A 21,258-nucleotide genomic window follows, 5' to 3' on the forward strand; every position below is an offset into this window, starting at 1 on the left:
AAGATTGCATGATATTCAATAAATTTGCAATACACAAATTTCTATTGAAATGGCGGCCAAGAATAATATTCCAATTCAAAATTACTAAGACTTGAATAGCGAGGTCACCGCCGGGGGTCAGAGATCAGGCTCGAGGTTACACTTACATTGATACGCATTGGTCACGTGTCCAGAAAATTTTCCCGTGAAAATATACCCAATAATGTTGACTGTTTTAGCAATATGTACAAAATGTTTAGATCAACTTCCTGTATTGGATGTCTCCAAGATGAAATATACCATATACATGTAGTTTGGTATCCCATCAATGAATTACTGGTGGTATCAGAACAGTATCTACCACATGCATTACTCCATTGTCAACTTGGTAGTTGAGGTATATTACTTGAGAATTGTTCACTCCATTCAGCCAAAGTGTATCTATTTGGAAAACAAAATTGAGACAAGTATAAATAAGACTCATTTAAGCATTAATGTTGCCAGTGGCATGTGATGTTGTAGCAATCTGCTTACAAGTTAAGCCAGTAAGGCTCACAACATGTTGTTTACGGAGATGAGATTTCTCCTCGGATAGGAGAAATTCCTCCTACAAATTTTTACCTCCGTTCAAAAGTATAGGAGACCATTTATTTTTTCTCCTGTTTTTACTTTTTCTCCTTTTTGGCAAAACTCCTGTTTCATGCCTGTGTATAGTTTCCTTATTATTTTTGGCAAATTATCACTAGGGTGGGTTTCTAAGTAGTCCATATATGCAGAGCTCTGTTTCAAAAGCCCTTGCATCCACTTCTGACTGAAATTTAGTTATTGGCATGATATTATAGTGTGGGTAAAAAAAATACTCATTTTGGTGGTGGTTTGACCTTCATACCACCTTCCCTTCCGGAGATATCATATATTTCCCGTTTGGGAAATCTGAACATAATAAATCTGATCTTAATATAGAATTGTTTTGTTTTAATTTTTTGATACTAGTAGCATGGAATGTTCTTTACTATTTTTTTAAAAATCATTTTAATTAACAAAAGGTGTAGCTTCGGAAATACTCAAATTTAATTAAAAATTCATAATTAAAAAAAGTAAATGAGATATTTTAATTTTTCTTTTTGATTTTGAAAGTATTAGTCAAGTTACATAAAGTAGTGCAAAAAATGTGCTCAAATATGATTGCAAAGGTGGTTTCTAGAAAAGGGGTAAATTAATTTTGTTGCAAAAGGCCTTACATCCACAAAAGGCGCGATATAAAAGATATAATAAAATAAATAGGAAGGCTTGAAAATTGTACCAAACCTATTCTTTTAGTTTCTATTCATCAACACTTTATCCAAACCCAAATTGAATCAAATCGAACCAGTAATACTTGCACAATTAAAAAAAACTGTTTTTCTCAAAAAGTCAAAAGTGGATGCAAGGGGTTTTTGCAACAAAGCTCTTCATATCAAAAAAAGGGAAACCCCTTTAAACTGACCCACAGTATCGATACCATCACTGGGTAATGGATTATGGAGCAGTAGGCCTATGATATTAATGACCTTATTTTATTGACTGCGATTTGGATGGATTGAAAATAGCATAGTCTACATTACCAGTTGCTATCTACGGACGTGCACCAGAAATCCGATGGAGGGGCTACTAAGGTAGGTACAGTTTTAATGAAAAAGAAATTTCTGACTTCTCAAATAAAAAATGTTAGGGCCCTGTGGGGAAATTCAGCAAATCACAATTTCAGTCGGTACATTCATGTTCCGAAATCCTGGCTACGCCACTGGTGACATACCCCAGTTTCTAGCAGTGACAATGCCAAAATTATTCTTACATGGAAAAAGTATAATTTCATTGGCAAAATTATTTCATTCGCGGTGGAGGGGGATAGAACTTATTCAACGAAGCAGATATTTCCTTAGTTTTAGTGTAGATTAGTGCACTGATTCCAGAAGGGCCCCTTACATACACGCCTCATGACGCTTCCCCCGCCTACAGCATGCAACTTACCATACCAAACGGTCAGATTAAGAGCACACCCCTGTACAGTGACCACTATTTCCCCACTGTAGCTCCCAGCTGTATATAAGGTCCTATCTAAGACATGATATTCTATCAGTTGCTTCAGAAGAGTAGTGTTTTGTGTGTACTTATTGAGAATATCTGGCGAAAGCTTGTTGAATGCCTCATTTGTTGGTGGAAACATTGTGAAAGGACCACCTAAAAAAATAACAAAATTAATGCGATGATAATGCCAACATCTGTAGATGGTAAGAGTGAGTAATGATATCTTCAGTAGATAACCATAAACTGTAATGAGCTTAATATTCTCCGAGATAAATAACTACTTATAGTTAAATGTTATCTTCAGTAGATAGCAAGTTTGAGTAAAAGTCTCCTTCAGCAGATAGCAACAATGAGTATATTGTTATCTGCAGCTGTATCGCAGATTGTTTTTATTAATGTTTTTTGGGGGAGTTTGCAGAAAACGTTTTACATTTCACAATGTCATTGTTTAAAATAGTTCGTTTGTTTTTTGTAAACGTTTAAAAGATATTTTGGCAACACTTATCTAACACCGTGTTACAATGTTTTGAAGTAACTCTTCACAAAAACAAAAAGGTTGTGTGAAACAACTCAACTCTTTAAAAAAAAAAAGTTATTAAAAATGTTATTAAACGTTTTTATATCCATAATCAAACGTTTTCTGGCAACTTCTATCTGCGAATGGTTTCAAAAACGTTTTGTGCTTGCTGGGATTCAGTATATTGCTGTCTTCAGTAGAAAACCAAAGCTTAAATAGAGAATAATACTTTCTTCAGTTTATTAACTGAATTTGACTTATTTTCTATAATATATCGATGGAGCTAGTCCGCAAATGAACTGTTGTGTTTTCAGATAATGTTTTTACATTAAGATACCTTTAAAGTAATCCATGAGTCCCGCTTTTTGCACAAGTTTTCCCAAGACACTGAATGATTTATTATGCATGAGAACATCAGCAATATTTCCTGGTGGAACTGGGTACATCACGTTCTGTATAATATACACGGCACCGTTACTAGCATTACCGCCATCAATAACGGGACCACCTCCCGCGGTTAAACGCTAAAAGACAAAAAAATCATAGGGTTGTTTATGAGAAAAGTAGAACAACTAGACATTGTATATTGCATGTTTCGGCGTACAACTTACAATGAAATGTAGGCCTACAATCATTTTATCACCAACATAGGATTTTGCCAAACCTTTAGAGGTGTTCACACAAAAAGTTCCACGAGTTAATTTGCTATGCCATCCCAAAACAAGAATTACCCGTGTTTCATAGCACTGAGCCCTTATTTTGAGGGTATTATATTCAACTAAGAGCTATATGAAAAAAAAAAGTTTCGAGACGATTTCTGGAGCAAGCTAGGTAGGGTTTTTAATAGTTACATACGATTCTATCAGAATATCGATAAGTTGGGCCCAAAACACGTAGTAATGATGCAAATGGACTGATTGCTTTATTTTTTTCTTCTTATATTATTTTTACAGGAAAGGTCACCCGGCCCTAGCAAAAATTTAGTCCCGCCCCCGCTTCCACCGCCTATACATGTATACGCAGGAAGAAAACAATCTATACCAGGCACAAAAAGAAACTCGTCAGTTATATTCATCTTTGCTGTTCAATAACTTGATAATTTTGGACTATTCTGAAATATACATTTTGTTAATTGGACTTTGCTTTCTCATTTGACACCCTGTTCGTGAAAAACGAACAAGAATTGACCAAGATGTGCGCCTCCAAAGCCTCAAACCCCAAAATCAAATGTTTCATTTTCAACGATTTTCAATGGGAACGCATCGTTGTATAAGTATTGCACACAGGCCAAAAGCACACAGTGTAACAGGCACAATTGAATCGTTAAAATTGCAACTTTTCATTTTGGGGTTTAAGAGTTTGGATGCCCATATCTTGGTCAATTCTTGCTCAATGTTCAGGAACAGGGTGTCAAATGAGAAAGAAAAGTCCAAATAACAAAATGTATATTTCAGAATATTAAATCCAAAATTATCAAGTTATTGAACAGCAAGGATGAATATAACTGACGAGTTTCTTTTTGTGCCTTTTTTGTTGTATATTGGGTTATACGATTATTAGTAGATGAGGTGGGATGGTTAATTGCAGATGCATTCAACAATGGTTATCCAGGGTCTGGTAAAACTACATTGCTCACAGGATTGCGTATATTGAAAGCGCTCACTTGTAATTTGTATCCCCTGGCTGGCTTGTTGGACTTAGCAAGAGGGTGTGTGGGCATATGGTGTGTTAGGGTAGGTGTGGGTGTGTACTCTATTGTATGACCTTATAGTATAATAGGGGTGTGTTTAAATTGGTCATGTTGATGCAGAGATTCACATCATGATTTGTTGGTTTATATGCTAGGCCTACACTGACCTACTTATCATGCTTATCGTGGAATTCTACTCCGTACTCGTACAGAGAAACGGTAATCAAACTAAGGAGTTCAGAATTTATCAGAGAAAGAAGCAAACAGACAAACAAATCAGACGAAGCAGACAGACAAACAACAAAAATAAGTACATACCGTGAATCCTACTTGGTATATATTCAAACGGACATATTTTCCGCTGATAAGTGACGGTAGTAATTGGTCATTATATGCCCCGTGGCCGTCGGGTGGGGGAAACAAGTAAAAGGCCCCTTTAACGATGTGGTACATTAAGGTATGTTTCAAATTGGTCTGGTTGTTCATTAGCTCGTTGTAGATAGAGTCTGGAAGTAGCTCAAAAGCTAGGTCGTACGGTGCGAAAATGGTGTACGGGCCTGAAAGAATAACGTTAGAATTACACTTATTTTATATTTTGTAATACGAAGAATTCCATTATATTTTTTATCATTAAGGGGGTACTACACCCTTGCCCAATTTTGTGCCTATTTTTGCATTTTTCTCACAAATTATAGAGCATTGGTGACAAGTAAAATATGTATATTATAGGGGACTACAACTACAGCACTGCAAATTTTATTTCAGCACAGACAACAGTTGTGGAGTTACAGTCAAAAATGAGGGAAAACCAATATTTAATCAATAACTACTTACCTTGAGTTGCTGAATTTTCAGTGCAGTGGTTGTAGTCCTTGCCTATATAATATACATATCTTACTTATTATTTTTGAAAACAAACCGCAAAAATAGGCACAAAATTGGCCAGGGGTGTAGTACCCCTTAATTGAACATTGTTCTGGAATACAATGAACTCATTGAGATTAATATGCATTAAAACATCTGATGGAGCATTCCCAATCCCATTCATCATAGTTGTTGGGCAGGAAATACCTCCTATGTGATTGTGGCCCCTGAAGATGTTTAAAACAAAACTGCCAAAAGGTTACATAGGAGGTTTTGCTTTAAACATGTTCAGGGGCCAATGACATATTGGAGGTTTTTCATGCCCAACAACGAATTTACGTTTCAATTGTTGTTGACTTGTTTGCAGCATGTTCACTCGAATCAATGCATGTGTTCACCAAAATTTGGATTTTTTTTGATTTTTTATTAAAGGTCTCAGGTTAATGTTATTTCTAAAAAATAATGATAATAAAAGAAGAAAACACATTTTACAAAGCTCATTTGTGGATAATTAGCAATTGCAATGGCTAAAGCGCTCTAAAACTAAAGTTGAGTACCGTACAGTACGGTATATCAAAGTAGCATATAAACTAAAGAATAACACCGGTCAATCAAAATCCATAAAAAGGTGCGTTTTAAGCTTTATCAAGTCAGGTATGTAAAAATACATTGAACATTTCTGATGTATATTGTATTCAGCTGAAGAAGAAATGAAAGTTTAGACGGGGAAAAAGATCTCTTACAAAAGCTTTAAAATTAACAACTTGTGGCGGCATGCATTAGGCCTAGGCCTACTCTGTGTGTTGAGAATTCGTTTCGGGCAAATATCATAAGGAGACCTATTTCCGAATTCACATACAATAGGTAGGCCTATTGTATCTGTATATAGAATCAAGAAAAACTGGTAAACAAAATCCCGCCTAAACAAAATGAAAAAGAAGGGACACAGTTTCCATGTGCGGAGGTCGTCGGTTCAGCAGAAGTATGCCGCGCCGCGAAGAAAATTGGAAAGAAGGGACGTTAAGTGGTCAATAAATTGCCAACACGGACTACCTATATCGTGTGCTCAATATGCCTATATCCCATCCATTACAGGACATTACGTTGTACCCATATCTTGTACTTAAAGCAGTTAGAAAGCAATAACCCAAAAACATACAGGTCAAATTGAAACGACAAATAAAAGTAATGGATATTCTTAGAATTGGATTAATGCAAATTAAGTAACAATTTAAGAATGGTCTACCAGGAAAACAAAAATTTTAATTGTCTATTTATTGTAGTTCTGCTAGTCACAGCTTCCAGAATACTAATTGGTATAAAAAAGGTCACCGTGAATAATAAATATTGACGTACTGTTCATCAACTTTAGTTCTAATAGGCTTTTTGGTTGTTTTTTTAATTTGTATCAAACGTAGAACATTTTCTTTTTATTATTGTCTGTGTCAAATTATGATCTCATCTCTTCATTATACTGCATTGAAGTAGCTATCCACTGCTGATACTGGTATAGATGAAGTAGCTATCTACTGCTGATACTGGTATAGATGAAGTAGCTATCTACTGCTGATACTGGTATAGATGAAGTAGCTATCCACTGCTGATACTGGCATAGATGAAGTAGCTATACTGCTGATGCTGGTATAGATGAAGTAGCTATCTACTGCTGATACTGGTATAGATGAAGTAGCTATCTACTGCTGATACTGGCATAGATGAAGTAGCTATCTACTGCTGATACTGGTATAGATGAAGTAGCTATCTACTGCTGATACTGGCATAGATGAAGTAGATATCTACTGCTGATACTGGCATAGATGAAGTAGATATCTACTGCTGATACTGGTACAGATGAAGTAGCTATCTACTGCTGATACTGGTGTAGATGAAGTAGCTATCTACTGCTGATACTGGCATAGATGAAGTAGCTATCTACTGCTGATGCTGGTATAGATGAAGTAGCTCTCTACTGCTGATACTGGTATAGATGAAGTAGCTATCTACTGCTGATACTGGTGTAGATGAAGTAGCTATCTACTGCTGATACTGGCATAGATGAAGTAGCTATCTACTGCTGATACTGGTATAGATGAAGTAGCTATCTACTGCTGATACTGGTGTAGATGAAGTAGTTATCTACTGCTGATACTGGTATAGATGAAGTAGCTATCTACTGCTGATACTGGTGTAGATGAAGTAGCTATCTACTGCTGATACTGGCATAGATGAAGTAGCTATCTACTGCTGATACTGGTATAGATGAACTAGCTATCCACTGCTGATACTGGTATAGATGAAGTAGCTATCTACTGCTGATACTGGTGTAGATGAAGTAGCTATCTACTGCTGATACTGGCATAGATGAAGTAGCTATCTACTGCTGATACTGGTGTAGATGAAGTAGCTATCTACTGCTGATACTGGTATAGATGAAGTAGCTATCTACTGCTGATACTGGTGTAGGTGAAGTAGCTATCTACTGCTGATACTGGCATAGATGAAGTAGCTATCTACTGCTGATACTGGTATAGATGAAGTAGCTATCTACTGCTGATACTGGTGTAGATGAAGTAGCTATCTACTGCTGATACTGGTGTAGGTGAAGTAGCTATCTACTGCTGATACTGGTATAGATGAAGTGGCTATCTACTGCTGATACTGGTATAGATGAAGTAGCTATCTACTGCTGATACTGGCATAGATGAAGTAGCTATCTACTGCTGATACTGGTATAGATGAACTAGCTATCCACTGCTGATACTGGTATAGATGAAGTAGCTATCTACTGCTGATACTGGTGTAGATGAAGTAGCTATCTACTGCTGATACTGGTATAGATGAACTAGCTATCCACTGCTGATACTGGTATAGATGAACTAGCTATCCACTGCTGATACTGGTATAGATGAAGTAGCTATCTACTGCTGATACTGGTATAGATGAAGTAGCTATCTACTGCTGATACTGGTATAGATGAACTAGCTATCCACTGCTGATACTTGTATAGATGAAGTAGCTATCTACTGCTGATACTGGTGTAGATGAAGTAGCTATCTACTGCTGATACTGGCATAGATGAAGTAGCTATCTACTGCTGATACTGGTATAGATGAAGTAGCTATCTACTGCTGATACTGGTGTAGGTGAAGTAGCTATCTACTGCTGATACTGGCATAGATGAAGTAGCTATCTACTGCTGATACTGGTATAGATGAAGTAGCTATCTACTGCTGATACTGGTGTAGATGAAGTAGCTATCTACTGCTGATACTGGCATAGATGAAGTAGATATCTACTGCTGATACTGGCATAGATGAAGTAGCTATCTACTGCTGATACTGGTATAGATGAAGTAGCTATCTACTGCTGATACTGGAGTAGATGAAGTACCTATCTACTGCTGATACTGGCATAGATGAAGTAGCTATATACTGCTGATACTGGTATAGATGAAGTAGCTATCTACTGCTGATACTGGTATAGATGAAGTAGCTATCTACTGCTGATACTGGTATAGATGAAGTAGCTATCTACTGCTGATACTGGCATAGATGAAGTAGATATCTACTGCTGATACTGGTATAGATGAAGTAGCTATCTACTGCTGATACTGGTGTAGGTGAAGTAGCTATCTACTGCTGATACTGGCATAGATGAAGTAGCTATCTACTGCTGATACTGGTATAGATGAAGTAGCTATCTACTGCTGATACTGGTGTAGGTGAAGTAGCTATCTACTGCTGATACTGGTATAGATGAAGTAGCTATCTACTGCTGATACTGGTATAGATGAAGTAGCTATCTACTGCTGATACTGGCATAGATGAAGTAGCTATCTACTGCTGATACTGGTATAGATGAAGTAGCTATCTACTGCTGATACTGGTGTAGATGAAGTAGCTATCTACTGCTGATACTGGTATAGATGAAGTAGCTATCTACTGCTGATACTGGTGTAGGTGAAGTAGCTATCTACTGCTGATACTGGCATAGATGAAGTAGCTATCTACTGCTGATACTGGTATAGATGAAGTAGCTATCTACTGCTGATACTGGTGTAGATGAAGTAGCTATCTACTGCTGATACTGGCATAGATGAAGTAGATATCTACTGCTGATACTGGCATAGATGAAGTAGCTATCTACTGCTGATACTGGTATAGATGAAGTAGCTATCTACTGCTGATACTGGTATAGATGAAGTAGCTATCTACTGCTGATACTGGTATAGATGAAGTAGCTATCTACTGCTGATACTGGTATAGATGAAGTAACTATCTACTGCTGATACTGGCATAGATAAAGTGGCAATCTACTGCTGATACTGGTATAGATGAAGTAGCTATCTACTGCTGATACTGGTGTAGATGAAGTAGCTATCTACTGCTGATACTGGTGTAGATGAAGTAGCTATCTACTGCTGATACTGGTATAGATGAAGTAGCTATCTACTGCTGATACTGGTATAGATGAACTAGCTATCTACTGCCGATACTGGTATAGATGAAGTAGCTATCTACTGCTGATACTGGTATAGATGAAGTAACTATCTACTGCTGATACTGGCATAGATAAAGTAGCAATCTACTGCTGATACTGGTATAGATGAAGTAGCTATCTACTGCTGATACTGGTATAGATGAAGTAGCTATCTACTGCTGATACTGGTATAGATGAAGTAGCTATCTACTGCTGATACTGGTATAGACGAAGGAGCTATCAACTGCTGATACTGGTATAAATGAAGTAACTATGTACTGCTGATACTGGTATAGATGAAGTAGCTATCTACTGCTGATACTGGTATAGATGAAATAGCTATCTACTGCTGATACTGGTATAGATGAAGTAGCTATCTACTGCTGATACTGGTATAGATGAAGTAACTATCTACTGCTGATACTGGCATAGATAAAGTAGCAATCTACTGCTGATACTGGTATAGATGAAGTAGCTATCTACTGCTGATACTGGTATAGATGAAGTAGCTATCTACTGCTGATACTGGTATAGATGAAGTAGCTATCTACTGCTGATACTGGTATAGACGAAGGAGCTATCAACTGCTGATACTGGTATAAATGAAGTAACTATGTACTGCTGATACTGGTATAGATGAAGTAGCTATCTACTGCTGATACTGGTATAGATGAAATAGCTATCTACTGCTGAGACTGGTATGGATGAAGTAGATACCTACTTCTAATACTAGCTATCTACTGCTGATACTGGTGTAGATGAAGTAGCTATCTACTGCGGATACTGGTATAGATGAAGTAGCTATCTACTGCTGAGACAGGTATGGATGAAGTAGATACCTACTTCTAATACTAGCTATCTACTGCTGATACTGGTATGGATGAAGTAGATATCTACTGCTGATATTTGTATAGATGAAGTAGCTATCTACTGCTGATACTGGTATAGATGAAGTAGCTATCTACTGCTGATACTGGTGTAGATGAAGTAGCTATCTACTGCTGATACTGGCATAGATGAAGTAGCTATCTACTGCTGATACTGGTATAGATGAAGTAGCTATCTACTGCTGATACTGGTGTAGATGAAGTAGCTATCTACTGCTGATATTTGTATAGATGAAGTAGCTATCTACTGCTGATACTGGTATAGATGAAGTAGCTATCTACTGCTGATACTGGTGTAGATGAAGTAGCTATCTACTGCTGATACTGGCATAGATGAAGTAGCTATCTACTGCTGATACTGGTATAGATGAAGTAGCTATCTACTGCTGATACTGGTGTAGATGAAGTAGCTATCTACTGCTGATACTGGCATAGATGAAGTAGCTATCTACTGCTGATACTGGTATAGATGAAGTAGCTATCTACTGCTGATACTGGTGTAGATGAAGTAGCTATCTACTGCTGATACTGGCATAGATGAAGTAGCTATCTACTGCTGATACTGGTATAGATGAAGTAGCTATCTACTGCTGATACTGGTGTAGATGAAGTAGCTATCTACTGCTGATACTGGCATAGATGAAGTAGCTATCTACTGCTGATACTGGTATAGATGAAGTAGCTATCTACTGCTGATACTGGCATAGATGAAGTAGCTATCTACTGCTGATACTGGTATAGATGAAGTAGCTATCTACTGCTGATACTGGTGTAGGTGAAGTAGCTATCTACTGCTGATACTGGCATAGATGAAGTAGCTATCTACTGCTGATACTGGTATAGATGAAGTAGCTATCTACTGCTGATATTTGTATAGATGAAGTAGCTATCTACTGGTGATACTGGTATAGATGAACTAGCTATCCACTGCTGATACTGGTGTAGATGAAGTAGCTATCTACTGCTGATACTGGCATAGATGAAGTAGCTATCTACTGCTGATACTGGTATAGATGAAGTAGCTATCTACTGCTTATACTGGTATAGATGAAGTAGCTATCTACTGCTGATACTGGTATAGATGAAGTAGCTATCTACTGCTGATATTTGTATAGATGAAGTAGCTATCTACTGCTGATACTGGTATAGATGAAGTAGCTATCTACTGCTGATACTGGTGTAGATGAAGTAGCTATCTACTGCTGATACTGGCATAGATGAAGTAGCTATCTACTGCTGATACTGGTATAGATGAAGTAGCTATCTACTGCTGATACTGGTGTAGATGAAGTAGCTATCTACTGCTGATACTGGCATAGATGAAGTAGCTATCTACTGCTGATACTGGTATAGATGAAGTAGCTATCTACTGCTGATACTGGTGTAGATGAAGTAGCTATCTACTGCTGATACTGGTGTAGGTGAAGTAGCTATCTACTGCTGATACTGGTGTAGATGAAGTAGCTATCTACTGCTGATACTGGTATAGATGAAGTAGCTATCTACTGCTGATACTGGTATAGATGAAGTAGCTATCTACTGCTGATACTGGTGTAGATGAAGTAGCTATCTACTGCTGATACTGGTGTAGGTGAAGTAGCTATCTACTGCTGATACTGGTGTAGGTGAAGTAGCTATCTACTGCTGATACTGGTGTAGGTGAAGTAGCTATCTACTGCTGATACTGGCATAGATGAAGTAGATATCTACTGCCAATACTGGTATAGATGAAGTAGCTATCAACTGCTGATACTGGTATAGATGAAGTAGCTATCCACTGCTGATACTGGTATAGATGAAGTAGCTATCTACTGCTGATACTGGTGTAGATGAAGTAGCTATCTACTGCTGATACTGGTATAGATGAAGTAGCTATCTACTGCTGATACTGGTATAGATGAAGTATCTATCTACTGCGCTGATACTGGTATAGATGAAGTAGCTATCAACTGCTGATATTGGTTTGGATAAAGTACCTTTCCCGCCTTTTGTGTTCCTGTGTCGAGATTGTTCAAATTCGCGTTTGAATTGCATGTGCGTGAACGCGTCACGCGACTGTGTGTGGCGCGGCGGTTGGTGTGCGTACGATAAATCGCACGCGCGCACGCGTTACCATAACCACTGTGTTTATATCTGAGGGTTTCGCATCTTCATTTCTCAATCAGAAGAAGTGTGTTGAACATCGTTTCACAGTTTACTAAAAAGTTTGAGGAATTTATTTAATCAAATTGCAGTCATGATCATTACAGCGTTATTGGTGATCTGGGTTGAAGCCAATGGAAGTTACCAAAGGTAAGATTAGTGCATGTACGATATTTTCTAGATTTTTTGATCGTGGTGTCGTTTACGTTTACGTTTACGTTTACGTTGAATACTCAGCAGGATCCATCAGATTGGATGTAAAGCCAAGGGTGACTAATGATGATCAGGTGCAGTGCAGACATATAGGTGAAACTTGTAAACAAAACCTGAAGAACCAAGGGTGCTGGTGATGAAGACTCTCATCTGGTGCGCTGAACTCGAAGGTGCAAGTAAAAACTGGATTCCTGCTTACAGGCTTGATGATACGCCATCCCTGAAAGCCTCCAAGGTTGGTGCAGATTGGACGGCGACCGGGAGGGAGTTCCAGAGTTGGACTGTTCTGGGGAAGAATGAACTTCCGTAGAGCTGGGTGCGACTGGTGATAGTGCAAAGTTTGGATGGGTTGTAGGATCTGGTGACAGTTGGAGTCATTGGAGACAGATAGATGGCAGGGTTGATAGCGACTATGTTGTGTTGGATCTTGTAGATCATAACCAGGCTTGCAGCATCTCTTCTCCACTCCAGGGATTTCCAGCTCAGATCTTGCAGCATGGAGGTGACACTGTCTCTACGTTGATAGCGTTGGAGAACAAACCTGGCTGCGCGGCGTTGGATGGATTCAACCTTTGTGATGTCTTTCTTGTGGTGGGGGCTCCAGACTGTGCTGCAATACAGGTGAGGTCTTACCAGGCCAAAATATGCTTGCTCCCGTATCTTCTGTGAACTTGATCTTAGGTTCCGGGGTAGCAGGCCTAGCATCCTATTTGCCTTGTTGGTAACGTCATTGGCGATGTGCTTTTGCCATGACAAATCAGAAGAAAACAGTAGGCCAAGATACGGGTAGTCACACACTGATGTTATAGTTGGATGCCTCCCAGGTGGTAATGAGCATTGGTGATCTTACGGCGCCGGGTAAACCTCATCAGATGGCACTTGTCTGTGTTGAACCGCATCTGCCAATTAACGGACCACAAGTGAAGACGGTCGAGGTCCTTCTGGAGATCCATGCTGTCACTGATGTTGGATATTGACTTGTATAAAAGGCAGTCGTCGGCAAACAGCCGCAGATTGGAAGTAATGCCAGTTGGTATGTCATTTATATATGTTAGAAACAGAAGTGGACCCAGCACGGTGCCCTGTGGTACCCCAGATGTAACGGGTACCCACTCCGATGCTTGTCCATCGATGACCACACGCTGGCTACGTTGGGTCAAGAAGTGATTAGTCCACTGAAGGAGAGAGCCTCTGACACCATAGTGTTGTAATTTCCGTAGTAGTCTTTGGTGGGGTACCCTGTCAAAAGCCTTTGAAAAGTCTAAGACAATGGCGTCGACCTGTTCGGGTTCATCGATGGATTTGGCAAGGTCCTGAGCTGTTAAGATTAGCTGGGTTTCACAAGAACGGCCAGATCGGAAACCGTGCTGAGCTTCAGTGAGAATGTCATGCTGGTTGTAGTGCTTCATGATGTTACTGAATATTATATGTTCCAAGAGCTTGCTACATATTGAAGTTATGGACACCGGGCGGTAGTTAGATGGTGCGCTCCTATCGCCTTTCTTAAAGATTGGTGAGATATTAGCAGAACGCCAATCTGATGGAATGTCTCCAGTGTCCAAGGATTTCTGGAATATGTAGGTGAGGATCGGAGAAATTTCAACAGCAAATTCTTTCAACACCCGGGCTGGTAGAGTATCTGGTCCTGTAGCTTTCCTGATGTTTAAGGAGCACAGCAGCTTCAGGACACCATCACATGTGACGACAATGCGGTTCATGGTAGGGATGGTAGAGTCGCCAAGATCTGGTATGCTGGCTGGATCCTCATGGGTGAACACAGAGCTGAACTGGTTGTTGAATGCTGTAGCTTTGCCTTTGCTATCAAAGATGTCTGCCAAGAGCGAAGCGTTTTTCTTCACGACGGACCACCTCGGACTACTTTTCTTCAGCCCAAATGTCAAAAATTCATAAACAGAGTTCAAAATTAAAAATGGTCCAATTTCATCGAAACTGGTCTCAAATTGCTCCAAGGAATCGCATATCAACGTTTGCACAGTATTTTTTGTGGGACATGAGAGAACATCAAACATATCGAATTACATTCTGAATACCAGGAATGTCTTTCTGATATCAAGTAATTTTGATTGTTTGAAATTAGCGATATTAAACACATTTTATGGCAAATTATTGACTTATGTAGGAAAGCTAGATGCTTAAAAATCACCCCATAGGCCCTATAGCGCCACGTACTAAAAGAATCATAGCAATTATTATTAATGCAAAATCCAACAAAGCAATCCAAGCATAATTGATGGCATAAAATCACCAAAATAAGCTAAAATATCTAACACGTGTTGGTAAGGAAGAAACCCCACCAGAGGAACTAAATACTTACGAGCTGGCAACAGGGAATTTGTCTCACAGGGAGACACCAAACTAGCCTATATCCAGTCAAATCTTCGAGAGGAAGATTTTCGAGAAAACCTGGACACTTGGAAAGAATCTCACCAGGAGTATCAAAAAGCAAGAATTGTCTGAACTTAATCAGATATGATGGGACTACATCATCAAAATAATATTTAATTTGTGTTTTTATTCTTGCATTCTTGTTCCATTATTTTTATTGGGTTTTTATGTTTTTGATGCCATCTTTCTGATATTGCTGTACTTGGTTTGGGACTCATGTAGGCCTACATGAAAAGTTACCAAAATATTGGAGAAGTATTTTTATCTATTAAGGGATGGAATCAAAACTCGACCGGCGGTTGACCGCCGGTTTTCGTCCGGTTCCGCACGGTTTCTATATTGTTCTGGACGGAACCCAGTGGCGTACCGTGGCCGCTCCTACTCCGGGGGGCTGAAGAAAATTCAATTTTGCCGCCCCTTCCCCAAAAGCCCGACTTTTTTTACGGTGGTTTGAAAAAGTGAAGAGCAAAAAAAAGGGATTTTCTGCGCTAGCGCCCTAAAAGCAACACATTTTGATGTATATAATTAGTAGGCCTACCATTTTGTAAAAATTTGTTATACTTACATTTTGCCGCCCTTTTTTCTTTACAAATTCTTTTTGCCGCCCCTTCGTTTTTGCCGCCCCTGTTTTGCCGTCCCTTCTTCCGCCGCCCCTTCGTTTTGGCCGCCCTGCCTTTACACCGGGGCTCGCCCCCCATACGCGCATGGAACCAGGCGGAACCTGCGGTCAACCGCCGTCAAATTTTGATTTCATCCCTAAGATAGTGCGCATCTGTATATTGATTGAGTTGAACTGTACGTAACCATGTTAACCAAACGGGATTTTTTGAAACATCGTAACATTTATCATCGTGTATACTGGGTTATGAACATTATACAGTTTATATCGTAGGCCTATACTTTATTCAGGGGTATGCCTTCTGACATGAAAAGGTGCTACGGGTGTGGCTGGCGATGGCGGTCAAGGGTCCCTTCTTCAGGCTTCCTGGCAGATCATAAAACTTCACTCACGCTCCAGTACTCTAACCCCACTTTGAGTAAGACTCCCAAAATGTTCTTCCAATACTTCAGGCTATTTTCTGTATACCTTTCTCGAGTCAGTCATTGAGATTTCTATTAGGGCTGCCTGCTCAAGTACACCTGCGTCAAGGTACATGGCTGGTACTATGCAGTACCAGGGGAGTAGGCTACCAGTGTAGTAGCAGTTTAGTACCACTGCTGATGAGTCCTGTGCAGTAGCAGCATCGAAAACTGTGTAGGTACTCTTGTGTGTACCAGTCAGATACTTTGGAGTGTATCTGTGCAGGAGGCCCCAATCCCGGGCCCCAATAGGAATCTTGTTGTAGTTTATATAAAAGTATACATTTTCAGAAAGGAAATTAATCAAGGAATCCAACTAGCATAATTAACAGATTCAAGCAAAAATTAAGTTTTTGAGAAAATCTCAAAATTTGATTTTACTTTGGAAGGAAGGTAGGCCCTACTAAACTGAGCTCAAAAAGAAACTTATAATTTTTTACAACTTGTGAATCACAAGGTCATATCTTAAAATACTGTCAATCAAAATGAACCAAAATTACACACAGGATTACCTTAAGGGATCTAGAATGAGCGTTTATGGCGTTTCGACAGTATTTTTTTGTAGGACATGAGAGCACACTCAGACGTATCGAATTGCATTCTGAATACGAAGCATGTCTTTCTGATATCAAATAATTTTCATTTTTGAAATTCACGATATAATACAAATTTTATGACAAATTATTAAAATTTGATATTTTTCAAATTTTTGATATATAACAGTCCTCGAAATAAATTTTATAAATCTAATGATATATTCTTAAAGTGTATGTAGCTGGGAGGAAAAGCCGACGATCAATTGAAAATTTTGACCTTTTATATTGAAGATATGGATTTTTCCCCCCAAAAGACCTTTTTTTTTTTGGTGTTTTGGGAAAAAAATCCATATCTTCAATACGAAAGGTCAAAATTTTCAATTGATCGTCGGCTATTCATCCCACCTACATACACTTTAAGTATAAATCATCAGATTTATAAAGTTTACTTCAAGTACTGTTAAATATCAAAATATCAATTTTAATGATTTGCCATAAAATGTGTATTACATTGCGAATTTCAAAAATCAAAATTATTTGATATCAGAAAGACATTCTTCGTATTCAGAATGCAATTCGATATGTCTGATGTGCTCTAATGTCCCACAATAAATACTGTCCAAACGTTCATACCCCAGCCCTTAATACTCTACTCAAAACACATGTCAATAACCAAGCAGTTGTCCAACTGACACAGCAGCAAAATGCACTGTCATGGGACAGCTTCCTGGACTTCCTTCACTTTCACAGCCCAACATTTGGCACCCAGGACAAAAAATCTGTCAGAATGCACACAAGATCCTTGCACAGATGATAAAACGGTGCTGCTTTCTGCTTTTCATACACTTTTTTCATGAAACAGGGCTGGGCTGTGAATGTGGTCCAGGAAGCTGTCCCATGTCAGTGCATTTTGCTGTTGTGTCAGTTGGATAACTCCTTGGTTACTGACATGTGTTAAGAGTAGAGTATTGAAGTAAATCTGTGTGTAATTTTGGTTCAATTTGATGGACAGGATTTCAAGATATGACCTTGTGAAAAATTATAAGTTTCTTTTTGAGCTCAGTTTAGTATAAGGACTTCAATTTGGTTAGTAACAATCCCGCAACTTAATGATTGCCACAGTTGTCTGGTGATGGTAATTTAATGGTCGTCCGTTCGAGGGTAATGTATTTAAGAGAAATTACGGTTACCGTACCTTTACTCGACAATGTATCTCTCAATCCAACCTGGTCAATGAGCTTCAACATTAGTGCTGCTTCGTCTAGATCTTTTAACAAATCTAAGATATTTGGTTCATCGCTAGCATGGCTAGAGCTGTTAGACACTGAATGATCAATATAACCCGTATCAGTTTCCGCTGTAAATATCAAACTGTAGAATACCAAACTTAAGAAAATAATTCCAACCATTTTAGGAAATGTTACGGTTGAATTAGACATGATGAATCCGATAACATTGCAAAACCAAATACGAAGTTGAATTTGTTGTTTTCCTGTGATTGTGCTTCTGTTTGTATACGTTATCACTTTGTTAAAGATAACAATTAAAGAAAACAAACTGACCTTTGACATGTTTGGTTACATGCGTGAATTTTGGACTGATATGACGTTAATGATGATACTTGAATGGGTGGGGGGGGGCGGCGGGGGATACTTAGTACTCAGTACAATACGGGGAAGTGCCGCAAAGTAGCATTTTCGGCATTTCGGTATATCAATGACTCCTTTCCAGCCTAATTTTGGTATATTGATGGGTACTTTTTTCAAACTGTGTGCTGTGGAGACATTACATGAACTGGGATCACTAAAAGTAAAAAGGTGGCTTAATTAACAGTTTTTGAAGAAAAAAAGTAGGCCCTCGGGGTTTTCAGGTTCGGGAACGGGTCGAAAATGGTGATGGCGCTGTTTAAATGCCCATCTCTCTAAATTTAATCGAAAGACTACCCGTTGAAACATATTAAATTTTCATCGACTTGCAATCGATTTGTAGTTTTTTTATAGTCAATTTGTAGTCAAAAGGCGTGTTTTCACGTGTTTCAATGGTACGCTGAATTGGTGGTGTGCGCCCAAAAGATCAGATTAGACCTATTTGTGCAGGCTATCCAAAAATATCTTAACACTTGCATAGCGAATTATTTTAGAAAAATGGGATATTTAAAAACTTAACCGTAAAGAATATAACCCGGGTGTTCTTAGTGAAAACTAGATTTCGCGGTTCTCGGGTTGGGTGGTTCTCGTGATAAGACTCTCTCTAATTACCCAACACCCGTTACCCATATAGGCCTACATGCTGACCTTTTAAACTACATGTAGGCCTACTATGGTATATACGTCTCTCGATTGTTCGCCTCTTCCAAGCCCTGTCCTGCTACCACATATGAGGAACCCAATACCCTTAAATTAGTATCTGGATGTAGGACGTTACAAAACATGCTAAAGTAATAACATCAATCGGGATAAATGTGAACGCAATCAGGCCGAATATAACGGGTAATAGGTTAGGGTTAGGGTATACGTTTCTCCTATTCAAATGTTAACAACGGAAAAAAATATTGCACCCCGGAAATAGTCATGTTCTGCTGTAGGCCTAATAGGCCGTATTGAAATAGGCCCTATGTTGAAAATAGGCCTATTGATCCGATGAGATGCACCTGCACGATTAACCACACTGCAATGCTTTCCGATGCTTGCACTGCACCCGTCAGTACTCCGCGCACTACGCGATAGCGCACCGCGCACTACGCGATAGCGCACCGCGCACTACGCGATAGCGCACCGCGCACTACGCGATAGCGCACCGCGAGCACGCGATACGCACCGCGAGCACGCGTTAGTGAGCCACGCGCACGCGATAGCGCGCGGACAGAGGACGGACGGACGGACACGCCATAATTAGTATTAACAAGATGAAGGTACTGTGCGGCAGATTCTGGTGCATTCTCAGCTATTTAGTTAAAGATTCGGAGTGCATTTTCAGCCATTTTGGTGAGCCACCTGTTTTATTATATTACTAGGCCTATTATCATATGCGAATTGCCCCGTGGAGGCCTACTGGAAGACATAGGCCTAATTTTGATAATAATATTTTCATGAGGAAGATTGACTTCCCAATTTAAATCCCCCCCCCCAATCCAAAACGAGGGCAGTATACCAGAAAATTTTATGGTGCTGCCAGAAGGTGAGAACTGACCTGAAAAACATGAAAAACTAAATTCGTAACGATAATTATTATCCTTAGGGTCTTTTTATTTTTTCAGTTTTCGTAAGTTTATTGTTCAGAAACGAAAATGCATGGGATTAAATGAGTTAATCTGTAACTTGAATTTATTGTTAAGTTTTAAAGTACCAATCAGCTTATTTCAATAGAGGTGGAATGTGGATGTCTGTGTCAATAAAGGCTGGATAAGACAAGATTATGGAACACCGGTGTTTTTAGTGGTCTAGCGTCCCTCTCGTCTTTGATGTTGTTAAATTGGTTCATATTAATGTTTGATGTTGTTAAATTGGTTCACATTAATGTGACAAACTGCCAATCCAAATGAATAGGTCCACTTTTTTCTGTAAAAACGTTGAAAAGAAACCCTTAATTGGCACAAAAGGTCCGCTTATGAGCCGGTCGCACCCCAATCCTGACGCAGGGGCGTAGCAAGCGGGGGACGAAAACTGAAACTGAAAAGATAAAAAAGATCCTATATTTCTCATTCACCCTGCCCTGTGAACTCTCAGGGCTCAAAGATATTTAGTTTGAATGTTATGAATGAAAAATTGTGCCTTTTTGGTCGATCATGGGGCTAGAAAATTACATTTTTAGCTCTCATATCAAAATTGAAACACCGGTGTGAAACTTTACAGATGGGATTTGGTGGTAAAAGTCATTCAATCAAGAAGAAAACTTTATATTGTTAAATCGGGCCACCCCCCTCATCATCATGGCAATTAATCAAGCAAAAAACTTGATCTATACCGCTCAAAGCACAAATACATAAAGGGTATCACCAACATCCTCGTCATCATCATCATCATGAACCATTTAATCATTATCATGCCTTCTTCATGTGATCCATTTAACAACGTTTCATAAAAAAACAATCATAATAATACCAGCAAAACATATATAGTAGAACTATCCTACAATTAAGTAGGGGAGAGCGGGGAGTGTTCGCCCTAGGGGCAGGTTCGCCCACCCCTTGTATCTCAGCACTACGGCTATCGGGGGATTTGGTGATGGCAAAATTAGGTGACATAGGTCATTACAAACTTCTCATATCAGCTACACGACATATAGGGACGTGTTCATCGAACTGCAGCCAAAACAAAAAAATTACACCAAAACGTAATTTTTTGTTGCATTAATAATGTTGTATTATCATTGATACATAAATACAGATGGTTTTAATGG

The 21,258-nt window shown here is 38.9% G+C and overlaps 1 protein-coding gene across 1 annotated transcript; it reads right to left on the reverse strand.

Moving 5' to 3' along the window:
* Positions 1–304: 304 nt before the first annotated feature.
* Positions 305–18,269, reverse strand: LOC140142186 (transforming growth factor-beta-induced protein ig-h3-like). Its single transcript, XM_072164153.1, has 5 exons — positions 18,056–18,269; positions 4,572–4,810; positions 2,901–3,087; positions 1,990–2,199; positions 305–420 (listed from the first exon to the last, which is right to left on the reverse strand). Exons 1-5 carry the CDS (start codon positions 18,267–18,269, stop codon positions 305–307), a joined length of 966 nt encoding a protein of 321 aa, XP_072020254.1.
* Between the last annotated feature and the right edge of the window lie 2,989 nt (positions 18,270–21,258).

The sequence above is a fragment of the Amphiura filiformis genome, chromosome 20, assembly GCF_039555335.1.
Source record: "Amphiura filiformis chromosome 20, Afil_fr2py, whole genome shotgun sequence".
Classification (NCBI taxonomy): domain Eukaryota; kingdom Metazoa; phylum Echinodermata; class Ophiuroidea; order Amphilepidida; family Amphiuridae; genus Amphiura; species Amphiura filiformis.